This window comes from Natator depressus, chromosome 10 (genome assembly GCF_965152275.1).
Source record: "Natator depressus isolate rNatDep1 chromosome 10, rNatDep2.hap1, whole genome shotgun sequence".
Lineage (NCBI taxonomy): Eukaryota > Metazoa > Chordata > Testudines > Cheloniidae > Natator > Natator depressus.
The window spans coordinates 33161500-33175508 of record NC_134243.1 but is presented as its reverse complement, the minus strand read 5'-3'; the positions used below and the strand labels follow the sequence as shown (position 1 = coordinate 33175508).

Here is a 14009-nt window from a genome sequence, read left to right as displayed (position 1 = left end):
TGAGCATATTATGCTACTGCTAGACAGCTGTGAGCCTTTAAAGTTTCTCTCTCTTTCTAAATTTAATATCTGGGCTCTTTACAAAAGTAGTAACGTCCTACAAAAATCAGATACTAAATTACCCAAAAAGAATAGCCTGAAATTCATCATAATTAGTGCTACCAGGAAACACCTGCAGCCCAATTGCTCTTTCATGATCAAGTTGTTTTAATCAAAAGTCTGACCAAATCATTCAGTTTATTTCATGCCCTGAAGACTGCAGCAGGTCATCGTTTGGAATCAGTTCCACAAGTGAAGTGCCACCTAGTCTTGAAATGTTCACACCTATGAGCTGACAGCAAAAATGTCTCAGTCATTATTAATGGATTTTTCAGGGGGTACAGGGGAGAAGCTTCAGAGTAGCAGCTATGTTAGTCTGTATCAGCAAAAAGAACAGCAGTACTTGTGGCACCTTAGAGACTGACAAATTTATTTGAGCATAAGCTTTTGTGGACTACAGGAGAAGCTGTTACTATTCACTACACTTTCAAACTCGTATAACTTGAAGACAAGCAGGGGTGATGGATCACTTTGTATAGTGGGAGTTCTGAGAGCCATTGAACCAAGCTGTAAACCCTGTATATGATGGAAACCACTTCAAGCAGGGGGTACGGCAGCACCCCTAGTTCCAGCCCCTATGAAGACAAGTGAAGGAAACGCCTTGTATATTTCAAAGATAGTAGCTGAAGGTATGCCTTTCTTCAGAGGATAAAATAATATGTAAATTAGAGCAGGGTGTTCTTTCAGTTAGATGTGCAATATCTGATATAGAGATGAACAGATTTCCAAATATTTGACATCCCAGAGAGGTAATGAAATAATATTCCTCTCTTAATACAGAGGTAAAATAAGCTGCTGGACAAGGCTTGGTAATGTAGATTTTCACTGTAAAACCACATTAAATGGCATTGTTTTAAACCATGGATCGGCAATCTTTGGCACGCGGCCTGCCAGGTTCGGCCGACTCCAGCTCCCACTGGCCGCGGTTCACCGCTCCAGGCCAATGGGGGCTGCGGGAAGTAGCAGCCAGCACATCCCTTGGCCCACGCCGCTTCCCATAGCCCCCATTGGCCTGGAGTGGCAAACTGTGGCCAGTGGGAGCTTCGATTGGCCGAACCTGTGGACACGGCAGGTAAACAAACCGGCCTGGCCCATCAGAGTGCTTACCCTGGTGTGCCGCATGCCAAAGGTTGCCGATCCCTGTTTTAAACAGTGAATTGGAATACATCTGGTAGAGAAGAAATGAACAGAGTAAATTAGAGAGGAGACATTTTTTAATAAAAATGATTGAGGTTTCTTTTATGAAGATGATAATGCTAACATATCGTAGAATTTGCTTTACTGTGGTGGACTGAGTCATATATGCTGTGTTGGGCAGCAAGATATACAAATACTGCACCAAATGCTTGCTGTGTTATACATAAAATAGCAGGCTTGCCCCCTATTGGTAGCAGACTAATTTAATACTGCTACAGTACTTAACTGATTAAGCCTGCTGTGGGTTGTTTGGTGTGAATATTTTAGATATTCTATCCTTTTTTTTCTTCAGTGTGACAAAATAAAACGTTGATTGTAGTTACTTTCTAGAATTGGGGGAAAAAAGGAGAAAATGATGCCATTTTATAATGGGTTTGAGAGAGTTTAATCAATTTATCAATCATAAGAAATAATAAATAACAAGCTTTACAAAATGAACAAGCATTGTTTGTCAGTGTTTATGTAAAAAAATCTTTAATTAGATTGACTGCAGAAGCTCTCTTGCTAAGCACTTTAATTGAAATCACTGACAAAATAGAGCCAAGTACGTATCGTTATGCTAGGGTAATAGAAATTTAATAACAAAAACAATAAAAATAAATATGTGGAAAAGGTGAACTAGGAAAGTACTATGATGATTAAAGATTTTTAAACATTTTTGTTAATTTTCAAATAATTACAAGAATTCCATCTAATTTGCTTCCTTAAGGCTCAATCCTGCAGACACACATGCTTCACTTTAAGCATATGAGTAGTACCATTAATTTTGACATTATTAAAGTAAAACATTTATTTAAGTGTTTGCAGAATGGTGGTGTTAGTGTGTCTATTGAATCAAACATTTTGGTTTATGCTTCATGTTTAGTGTGTGTGATGTGGGTTAGGAGGACAGAGAAGGTGATAAGCGGTGTTTTTTTTATAGGTTTCAGAGTAACAGCCGTGTTAGTCTGTATTCGCAAAAAGAAAAGGAGTACTTGTGGCACCTTAGAGACTAACCAATTTATTTGAGCATAAGCTGAAGTGAGCTGTAGCTCACGAAAGCTTATGCTCAAATAAATTGGTTAGTCTCTAAGGTGCCACAAGTACTCCGTTTTTTTTATAGGTTAGGTTCCCCTTCTTAGGGCCAATAATCAGCTATTTTAACAAACTTAGACCCTAGAACTAAAACATAAGGGACAAAGCCATGTATGTGAGAATACTTCTTGGTGCCAAATGCTACAAAAACTTCTTTTGGTTAGTAGGGTTTGCCACTTATAGGAAGTATGAAGGGTGGAATGGTGGTGGAGGAATCACAATCCATTGTAGTTAAAGATTATGGAGCATCGAGAAGCTGCTTTTCCAAACAAGTTTTCAATTACTGCAGTACAGGCTTTTCACTTTTTCATTGGATGCGGAACTCAAACTGGAGATAATTTTATTTACATAACACACATACAGAAATATTGTCAAAGAGCTCAAATGCTATACAACAGAACAGAAACAAATACAATGTGTAATACAGCATGGCCAGAGGGCAGCAGGAGAGTGTTTGGTTTTTTTTTGTTTGTTTGTTTGTTTTTGGTTTTTTTGGACATGCAACAGTGGTTTAATACAGCAGTGGCTGTACATCATCATAACTTGCGCTGACAAAACTCTCTAATGTAGACAAGGCCTTAGTTTCCCTATTGCTGCTATTTTATTTACTCTTGATACTCTAATATGTCTAAGCAGTCACTTCTAGTTTTACTCGGTGCTGTATAAACAAGATTTGCCTCTACCGATAGCCTGAGCTAATGAAGGAGCTATTCCACTATTTTTTTCTTATAGAATATGATACCCTACTAAATCATATTATTTTTTTGGAATGTATACCTGTCTGCACAGCAGTATCTTTCCGAGGAGAGGTTACGGTTTTTACATCTTGATGCATCTTACTGCTCACTTCATCAGAACAATGATCAGGATTTACATTTGAAAGGCCACATATTTTATCACCGCTGCCACCGCCACCACCACCACCACCAAGATTCTTCTGCAGTTTTGAAATGTCATGTCCTTTGAGCCAACTCTCGAATACGTAGTTCCTGTTTTAATCTCTGTGCCTGTTCTTGTGCTCTCTGCATTGTCTGATAGAGCTCATTTGTTTTAAGAGTCATGATTTCTTCCTTTTGTTTCTGTTTGAGCATATCCTCTTCAAACTGTTTTTGCATCAGTTCTCGTGCTAAGCGGTGTTCTTCTTCTTGTTCTTCCCATTTTCTTTGCTCTTCCTCCAGCTGCTTCTTCCTTCGCTTTAGCAGCATAGTGTTAGAAGGGAGCCTTGTTCCCTCTACAGGGAACAAAGTTTGCTATAAATTAATTAAAGCACCTGAAGCCAGTTAAAGCACCTGAAGCCAGTCACATAATAAAAAAAACCTCTGCTTCAATCAGACAAGAGGGGGAGTTGAAGCAGAGTGGATTGGTGTTGGAGCAGAGAGCAGTTTGGAGGGAAGCAGAGGAGAGTTTGGAGAAGTGCTGCGGTGGGCTAAGAAGACCAAGACCCTAGGTAAAGGGACACCTGGTTTGTGCAGAGGGAGGACAGGAAGCCCCACAAGCTGAAGGGCAGGAGAGGGAAGTTGCCCAGGGGAAGGAACTTCTAGTTCTAGTGGTGTACTGCTATCCCTAGGGCCCCTGGGCTGGGACCCGGAGTAGAGGGTGGGCCCGGGTCCCTCCCTCTCCACTCCCCTCCTCTAGGACACTAGTGGGGCAGTTAATACCCCAGTTCAGGGACAAAAACCAGTGCCCTGAATCTTCCCCTCCCCCCCCCCCCCAGAAGAGAACGCGTGAGACCCATCATAGTAGTGCCAGCAATTTGCCACAAATGTTATAAAAACAGAATAAAATACTGCCTTAACGTACAAAACAAAGAGGGAGCAGCAAATTTTTAAAAAGGGAAAGAAAAACATTGGACCAAAAGATAATAAATGAGCCCAACAACTTTAAGGGGACTTATAAAAATGGGGGAGAAAACAAATTTCAGTGGATAGTGAGTTCCTGCTGCAAAGCCCCCATAATAAAAGTGTAATTGCTGACTGATTATTGTGATGGGTTCCTTAAAACAGCTGCATGTAAGTGCACTCCCATCAGTACAAGGCTCAAGGAGCTGGTGTCAGATATACGGTAGCCAGCCCAAGCCAAACATAGGTAAGGGCTTGAAAAGGGACTTTAAAGTCCTACATTTTTATCAACTTGCAGGTAACAGAACAGCCCTCCCCACAGTCAAATAAGCATGGAGTTATAATAATTAAATCATAGTCAAAAGTGGATATATTGATAGTGTAAAACTGTCATGAAATAAATAAAAGTGCAACTGGTTTGAATGGCATGATAGAAGAAAAAAAACATAACACTTCTCTATCACATCAGATTCATGATTTTCCATTTGAAAGGCATGGTCCAAAATTGCTAAAAGTAACCTAATTCTCTGTATCTGAAGAAAATCTGCCCAACAAGTGAGGCCATGAAGGGGAGTGAGCCTTCTTATAAGACAGATTTTATCCAAAAGTAAGATTCTGTCTTCCTGTGGTTGAGAAGAAGCCAGCCCCAGTGCATCTAGCTGGCAGTATTCTTGAAGCATTCTTCCAGAGCAGAGAAACAATTGCAGGATCCTCAGGGAAAGAGAAATACAATGCTGTTTGTCAACAAAATGATACTTTAGCTCAGGTTTCAGAAAATGATCTCATTAAGAGCCTTTATCTATTTGACCAAAAAGTAAAATAAGATAGACCCTTTAGTGACACCACATTTCTCAGTGAGTATGCACAATTGCAGATTAATTTCTATCTTCTAAGAATAATTAGGACCACTGGTAGACAATTCCAGACGCACCAGTAATGTTACTCAATTGCTGAAGCAATAGCCTGTGGTCAGTCATATTAGAAGTTCCTCAGAGGTCCACTATGACCAAAATGGCTAGCTGACTCTGATGTGAAACCGGCAGGAGATCATTCACAGTCTTCATGAGCACAGTTTAAAGGCCAAGTCGAGTCTGGAACTTACCTAGGATATCATTGCAGTCCCAAGTGAACCTGGAATTGAATAGCTATCATTCTTCCCTTTGAACGGGCGATGTTTGCAACTGGGAAATCGTGGACAATCCACTGTCAAGTGATGGTTTCTTGAGGAGAAAGGTGACCCTCAGTATTCAGGGATGGTTAGTGTCCTCCCTCATTAAGTGAGACATTCATAATGCCTATCAATAATGGAATTAAAGCTAATTCACTTGTGTTAAGCATCCAAGCTAGACAGAGGTCAAAGACCAGAGTGGTGATGTGCTTTAGCCATTTCCTTTCCAGTCTATGGGTTAGCTATTGCAACTGTCAGAGCTCACTGTTAAACGACAGTGGCTTATGGGGAATCAGTGACAACACATTACAGTGCAGGGCCATGCAGATGAGCCCCCTCTAAAGGCATAATTGTCTGTGAGCTGATGAACCACCTGACTGGAGAGGGAGGGGAGACAAGTTCTGCCTCAGAATCCATAGATAGGCTACAGAAATCCATAGGATTTTTAAGTAGCTGAGGGTACGATAAAACAATCTGGTCCTCACAGAATATGGATATCAAATAGTCTTTGTAATGAAATACATGAAGTGCTGGTTAATAGGCAGAAGGTTTAAAACAAACAAAAGGAAGTATTTTTTCCACACAACGCACGGTCAGTCTGTGGAACTGTTTGCCAGAGGATGTTGTGAAGGGCTCAAAAAAGAACTAGATAAGTTCATGGAGGATAGGCTATTAGCCAGGATGGGCAGGGATTGTGTCCCTAGCTTCTGTTTGCGAGAAGCTGGAAATGGGTGACAGGGGATGGATCATTTGATGATTACGTGTTCTGTTCATTCCCTCTGGGGCACCTGGCATTGGCCACTGTCAGAAGACAGGATACTGGGCTAGATGGACCTTTAGTCTGACCCAGTATGGCCATTCTTATGTTCTTAGACACCAAATGGAGTGACTATTAAGCCTCTCTTACTTATTTTTAAAATATTTTTTGGACAAAACTATATAAATGCATGTACCACATACAATTCTTTAAAAATATATACATCTCCAAACACCCAACACTAGAATGGCAAAAACATCAATTGCCAGTGCATCTCTGCCAATTCTCAGCTTATAAATTAGGGTATGTCTACACTGCAATCAGAGGTATGATTGCATCTTAAGTAGGCATACCTGCACTAGCTTTAATCTAGTTAGCATGGCTAGTGAATATGTGGCAGCATAAACCCCATCCTATACTGAAGCCCATGATGCCATGTCTTCACTGCTATTTTTTGCCTTGCTAGTTAGATTTAAGATAGCATAGGTATGCTGCAATCACACTTTCATTTGCAGTGTAGACATACCCCTAGATAAATCAGTGTAGCAAATGGATGTGGGAGGGAGTTAAGCACCCATCTGTGACCCTAAGAACACTACAGAATTAGGTTAACGCAAGGCAGCTTAGGTCAACTTTATTCTGTAAATGTCTACACTGAAATTTCACTCCTGCTGAGGTAACACGCCCGTTACACCAACTTAATAACTCCACCCCCACGAGCGGTGTAGAATCAATGTCCATGTAGTTAGATCGATGCAGTGTCAGTGTAGATGCTGTGTTGCTTACATGAACTGTTACTGGCTTTCAGAAGCTGTCCCACAAAGCCCCACACTGACAGTGAGGACATACGCTGCCAACACAAGGAACAAAGTGTAGACATGCACAAGCGATGTAATTACTGCAGTGGCTATATGCTGATGTAAATTAGAGCAATTTAATTTTGTAGTGTAGATATGCCCTCAGTATCTATGAAAAGGAGGCCATAGATATTTTACCAAAGCCCATTGAAGGAGTCAGTTACAGAGCTTGAATTAGAATGATGAAGTTCTTGATTTTTAGTCCCATGCATAGGCCATAGCTTTGCATAAATGAGTACAAGAGGGAGAGCAGAATAAAGTATGCATCCTTCAACCATCTCTACAGTTGTTGCAATTTGTTAGGATTTCCTAGGATCATGTATTTCCAGATACAATAGAAAAATGTAACTCCCAGGGGTGAAAGTAAGTTAGGACATTTACTGGTAAGGGGCCGAGGCAGCTGTGGCCCCCAGAAGGGGCGGGGCCTCAGGCGGAAGGAGTGGGGCTGCGGGGGTCAGCATCCCCCAGCCAGCCCTTCCAGGCCACCTGGCCTGCACCACCCGGAGCTCCTGTGTTGATTTAAAGGGCCTGGGGCTCCTTTTAAATCGCCAGCCCCAGGGCAGCTGCTCCCTTTGCCCCCCACCCTTCCGTCGGCAGCCAGGGGGGAGCAAAATGGGCAGGGACATTAAAGCGCTGCAGGGTCCTTGGCCGTGGCAGCGCTTTAATGTTGCTGTGCCCCCCATGGGGCAACGTTAAAGCACTGCCGCAGCAAAGGATGGTCCTTAAAGTGCTGCCGCAGTAGTGCTTTAATGTCCCTGCCCCTTTTTCCTCCCCTGTAGGCAGCCCTGCTGGTACAGATCCTACCAGCAGGGCAGCTGACGGGGGGGAGAAACAGCGATGTTAAAGCGCTGCCGCAGCACCGCTTTAAGGACAGTCCTTTGCCGTGGCAGTGCTTTAACGTTGCTGCCCCTTCCCCCCCCCCCCACCCCACCCCCTGTCGGCGGCCCTGCCAGTATGGACCCTACCAGCAGGGTCGCTGACAGGGGAGGCAAAAGGGGCAGGGACATTAAAGCACTGGGTATGGGACGGTGGGCTGGGTACGGGCCGCTGCGGTTCTTACTGGTACGCTGTACCGGCCAGTGCCGGCTCACTTTCACCCCTGGTAACTCCCAATACCTTAAAGCTAATATTATCCAAACTTTTGAGGTTTGGGTGCAAATGATAGTTATTTCTACTGTATCACTGAGTCTTGATATTCATCAGGTGTGGAAATCTATTATCCATATTGTATATCTAAGAAATCAAAGAATGAAAAACTAAGAATTGCTTCCATAAGTGACTTTTTAATTGTGTAATTTTTCCATAGGTTTGAAGACTTACCTGATATCTGGTCAGAAAGTGAAGGAGTCCCATTGCAGCTGTTCACAGGCATTGGTTCCTGGTCTGGAGGCAGGAGATGGAACCAAGATACAGGGAGCATCATCAGCTGAGAATATTGGTGACTTGGCAAAGACTCTCAAACACTCAGAGAAACCCAAGGTTAGGGTTGTTGGTTTTTGTTGTTGGGGTTATTTGTTTTGTTTTTTTAATTCAGGCAAAGTATGTTTAGAACCCTAGAGGTATGAAACAAGTATGGGCATAGGCATAAGAGAGGCAGTGATGGGGTTCACTTACCACAGTGGTGCCTCTTGCTGGCCTTCCTGGGGATTAGCTCTGCCAGTTGGTGCACCCTCTTCAGGTGGTGCCTTTCCTGTCTTCCTCTCACCCTGTGGACCCATCTCACTCCAGGAACTGCAGCCTCCTCTTCATGACTCAGCCTCCATATTTTCCCCTTCTGGGGTTACCCAAAGTCCTTCTATGCAGACAGTCCCAAGCAGTCTTCTCCTTTGCTGCCCTTATGGTGCCACTTCCCCAGTGACCAGTAGGGGAACTCAGGCCCATTCGCTACATTGGGTTCCAGTACAGGGACCCTCAGCTCAGTAGTTCTGGGCTCTGCCCTCTTAACCCTCACTGATCCTTTGAGAATTGCTTTCTACTCTTCCTGGTTCCCCCGCCGCCCCCCCTTCTCTGGGAGTACCAGCTTCAAACCCGTTCCCTCTTCCCAGGGAGAGACTTCACACTATCTCCATGCAGCCCCCAAACACTCCTCCTTCCCAGGGAGTCACTGCCCTTTCCCCAAAGCCCTGTCAGGTCTCAGCCCCTGGGCTTTATAGGCCCAGCCTATTCCTACCCAGCTGAGCCTCCTTTAATCAACTCCCTGCTCCTTGGCTACTACTCCATGTGTAGCCTGGGCAGTTAATTTAACCCCTTTTAATCCTGTGTGAGATGCACACCCCATCACAGAGACCTTCTGTTGCTTGCTTGCTTACATGCTTTGTTTATTTTTTATTCAAAACATCAGTTTGGTCTATGAGTAAAGAAAAAAAAAATGCAAAGAGATGTATCCAAGCACCTGACAAATCAGCCTTGAAGTAACGTGGTTAATTTTCAGATGTGCTGCTGAACAAATTATTTTTAAAATATCTGTAGTTCAGAATAGACAAATTAACAAATTCCTCTTTCAACAGTCTCAACTGAATGTTAAAAGAAAATATATCTGTGCTTGATATAGGTACTTTGGCACACTCCATTAGCACATTTCTAACTCCTGGGCTACTACTTTTCTATTCTCTGTTGAGGGATCGGAATACCACTACTTATGCTTCAGACTTGACACCCTCAAATTCTCTCCTTTCTCAGCTGACACTGGCTCCCTCTCCTGTTTCTTCCTCTTTCTCTCTCTCTCCCACAAGAGCCTTCAAATTATGTGCAATCTAGTAATCTAGCATTCTGCTCATGAATATGCAATAGACATCAGGAAACCCAGGGAAGACAATACTCCCTGTGCAGCCAATGATTGCAGTGTTGGCCTGCGTGAATTGCTCTCGGTGTCAGTTGCTGTAAAATAGAGAAACGTGCTCTCGTAGGCTATGACATTATATTTTACTTAGCTGCTTGCTTTAAAAACTTAGTTCAAGTTATCTAGAGCTAAGGGCAGTAATTTGTATGGATTAATTTCTGAGTATTGAAAATGACAAACATTCTTAAGAAGAAAGAAAAGGTAGCCTGGGAAATGTGGATTCTGTTTATTGTTGCTCTGTATTCTTTCATCTCAAAACTAAACTGATAGAGAACAAATTATTATTCTGTGCTTGCACTTGTGTTGTGGTTCCTCCTAGCCAGCTGATGGAGCTAAACCATTAATGACCAGATCTTCCAGCGTGATATGGCCACTTGGGCTGCACTGCCAGCAGATTGCAGTCATACATAAAACCATAAATTTGTTAGTCTCTAAGGTGCCACAAATACTCCTTTTCTTTTTGCGAATACAGACTAACATGGCTGCTACTCTGAAACCTGTCATAAAACCAGTGTATCTAGCCATGAGAGCAGCTCCTCAATGCAAAATGCATTCTCCGGTGGAGTAGAGTTGACAGAAAAGCCTTTATGCCACCCCCCATTTAGCTGCTACTGTAAGGGTGGGGGGTGTCACCAGAGCAACGAGGGCATAGCTGAGGCGCCTCTTTATCATCTGTATTCCTGGTTATAGCTCTGGCCCCTCAGGTGGCCTAGCTGCCTGCAAAATTTAGAGAAGCTCTCAGGCTATCCTCACCTACACCTAGGAGACCACGCCTTCACACAGAGGCCCCAGGATTAAGGCAGTGCAGAGATGAGTTTAGCATATTTCTCTTCCAAACCTGTGTACAGTTTGGTTTATCCCAAGTCTTTTGGTGACATAAAACCCCTCTTTCTATATATTATTTATATATCCATTCACATAACACTAGAAGCAGGGGTCACTCAATGAAATTAATAGGTAGCAGGTTTAAAAGACACAAAAAGAAATTCTTCTTCACACAACACACAGTTGACCTGTGGAACTTGTTGCCAGGGGATGTTTTGAAGGACAAAACTATAACTGGGTTTAAAAAAGAATTAGATAAGTTAATGGAGGATAGGTCCATTAATGGCCCAAGATGGTCAGCGATGCAACCCCATGCACGAGGTTGTCCCATAACTTCTGACTGCTAGAACCTGGGACTGGATGGCAAGGAAAGGATCACTCAGTAATTGCTCTGTTCTGTTCATTCTCTCTAAAGCATCTGGCACTGGCTACTGTTGGAAGACAGGATGTGAGCTAGATGGCCCATTGGTCTGACCCAGTATGGCCATTCTAACTTCGTTATACTCTCTCTCTCTCATATAGTCAGCCTAGCCAGACTTAAGACGTTTTTGTCTCCTACTGTATCTCAGTCTAAGTTGTAGCAGCCAGGCTAGGAAAATCATATTGACTAAAAACCAAGGACAATAAAACAGAGCAAGTATTAGGTTTTCTGTCTGCCATACAATGACAGTGAGACAGAGGGACCACTGAGTGTTATCCGTCTCAGCAGTTTTGTGCTAACAGCTGGAAGGGACAGAATCTAGAGGAGACTAATGAGAGAGGTTCAAAAAATGGAGCTGTTTCAGGCATGAGAGGAGGAGAAAGAACTAAGCAGAGCAATAGAACTGACCTGCCAATGAGAGCAGAGTGGGGGGGGAAAAGAAGGGACTAAGCAGAGCAATAGAACTGAGCCGCCAAACTGAGGGGACGAATTTGGGCCTGGCTGACTTTGGCACAGAAGTAAAGCCTTAACAGGGAGGAGAATGAAATCATGGAGAGTGCACTATTGAGTGTGCCTGAGACGTAGCTTTGAATGTGTTGTCTGTTAGTGCTCTCATCAGAGGTTTTTTCGTGACTGGAGATACAGTCAGGTGGTTCAGTGAGTTATTTTTACCAGAAAAGTAAGTGATTGCTTAATTTGTCAAGCAAGTCAGAGTAGGCTTTATAGTAAAATAAATTACAATTTAATTACTTGCTACTGCTGCAAACATGATTTGATTTTAGCAGGGAGATGGCTTCTCTCCCATGTGTGTTTGTAGTCTTTCAGGGCCTGGCAATGTAATTTGTAAATCAATCCAACCCTTACTATTTTAAATGCAAACTGGGCAACATTGGCAGTATGGGACGAGCTGGTAGAAAAATTTTCTTCAGAATGATTTTCTGACTAAAAATGCCTTTTCACTTTCACTTTTAAGTGAAATTGACACAAATTTTCTCAGAAGGCTGCCAAACTGAGATCCCTGGCCTCTCTGCCTTCCCATCTACCTCCCCAGATGTAGGAGCCTGAGAAGCAGAATGCCCCGGCCCACTGGAGCTGGGAGTAAGGCACGGGGGCTGAGAACGCAGGTCTCTCTGCTTCTCTGGCAGCGGGGCTGGAAGGCTCTTCTTAGTTTCACCTGAGAATGGGAAAAGATACCTTGCAGTATGTAAGTTGTTACAGCATTTCAATAGCATCTGACTCACCTCCCCTCAATAATAAATATGCTGTAGTTTAAATGCAAAACCTCACAGTGGAGCTAGTTACAGTATAGTGTTATAATTCCAGTTCTGTCAGGAAGTGAGACTTGTACAGAGTTAGGATGGTGAAAGAAAGATGCAGAAAAATTTAACTAAATTTACTGCATATTGCTAGAGCCCTGCAAATCTGCAGATATCCTTGGACCATTTATATGGATTGCAGATTGGATGTGGATACACATTTTGTATCCATGCAGGGCTCTACATAGCAATTACTGAGTCAAGCAGATGACTCTTGTATAAAACATTGTAATCTGCTTACTTATTTTGGTACCAAGTTTTTTATACTGTATTTTGTTAAGTTTCATATTTTACTATGATTAGAAATCATAAACTACTGTAAAATATATTAGTATCACTTCTCTAACACAAAATTAGGATATGGTTTTACTTCCACTGGTATTAATTGAAAGTTCATTAATTTACTATTCAGAATGTCTAGGACACACACTCACTAAGTATTTATAAATGTTTACAGTTATTAATGAAGTTGATGATGCTGACTTGCCCACATAGGGGCAGTTCAAATAAACTGCTGTCTGTTTTCAAAAGGTTTGTGCTTCCCTTTTGAGATTTTCTCTTATGATCTAACCCCAGGAACCAGCCATTTGTGGTGATCTCAGTGGCTTATTAGCAAGATTAAACATGGAATAATAGTTATTTGAATCTCAGTGTTAACTAACTTCTGCAATGGATAAAGATATTGTCTAATAATCTGGGAGTGCACAGGGCTTGTTGATCGGTTCGTAATAATCACTTTTCAAAGCCGTTTTGCATTGCATCAATGAAAGTGATGTAAAGACATTCATGATAGTTAAACATAGACCATAACATTCTCTTTTAATAAACCTCCTTAAGAACTGAGACTTCCTGGGGCTTCTGCCTGTGTTGTCATTTGTTGAGGCATCACAGTTCAAGAAGAGGGCAAAATCTGCCTGTTTGCAAATAAGGAAGTTCTGTAAGTAAGACCCAAACTCTGTTTCTGGAGAGGAGTAGGCATGATGGCTTACTTGCTGAGAAGTTCTAGAACATCCATCTGAAAAGCAAAGAACTTCATAGGCTTGTTGAACCACTGTGTGGACCAATAGCCCAGGGAATAAGGACCTGGAAGAAACTCCATGGAGTAACAGTTCTCAGACTTTAAGTCTTAGCGTGCCACGTCTAAAACTCAAAAATACTTGACCAGGCTCCCACCTCATAATTTCAGTCATTGTTGTAATAGTTTCTTAATCTTGCTTTTTTAAACAAACTGCATACTGCTAAATTGTGGCCTGCATATTGCCAGCAGTATATGTACTATTTGAGAACTGCTGCTATAGAGTGACGAAGAGAAACCATTGTCCTTTCCTAGGCATCTGATGGGTACAGACCCACACCTCTACAAAATGGCAAAGATAATTGCCAAATGGCATTAGATCAAGGGAAGAGGAAGGATGGGGCCTTGCTTAAAGAGAGCTTTATGAAGGAGTGAGAGGGGAATCCTGAAAACAGGATACAAAATGGCCATAAAAAATCAGAGGTTAAGCCACAAAAATGAGTAGTTGGTATAGTTGGACCAGAGGAAAAAAAACTCCGAAAGATCAAAACACACTTCTTTGGGCTCAAAACAAACAGAGAAGAAGGTGGTGGGATATTGGGT

At 42.4% G+C, this 14009-nt stretch overlaps 1 protein-coding gene across 4 annotated transcripts in view; it reads left to right on the top strand.

The window, feature by feature from the left end:
* The window catches only part of ADCY9 (adenylate cyclase 9), a 193103-nt gene that overhangs the window by 93507 nt on the left and 85587 nt on the right, over positions 1-14009 (top strand). For all 4 annotated transcript variants that reach the window (XM_074965688.1, XM_074965686.1, XM_074965687.1 and 1 more), the window contains exon 2: positions 8297-8469. In XM_074965688.1, coding sequence (XP_074821789.1) covers positions 8297-8469 — 173 coding nt within the window. The remainder of the gene's footprint in view (positions 1-8296; positions 8470-14009) is intronic.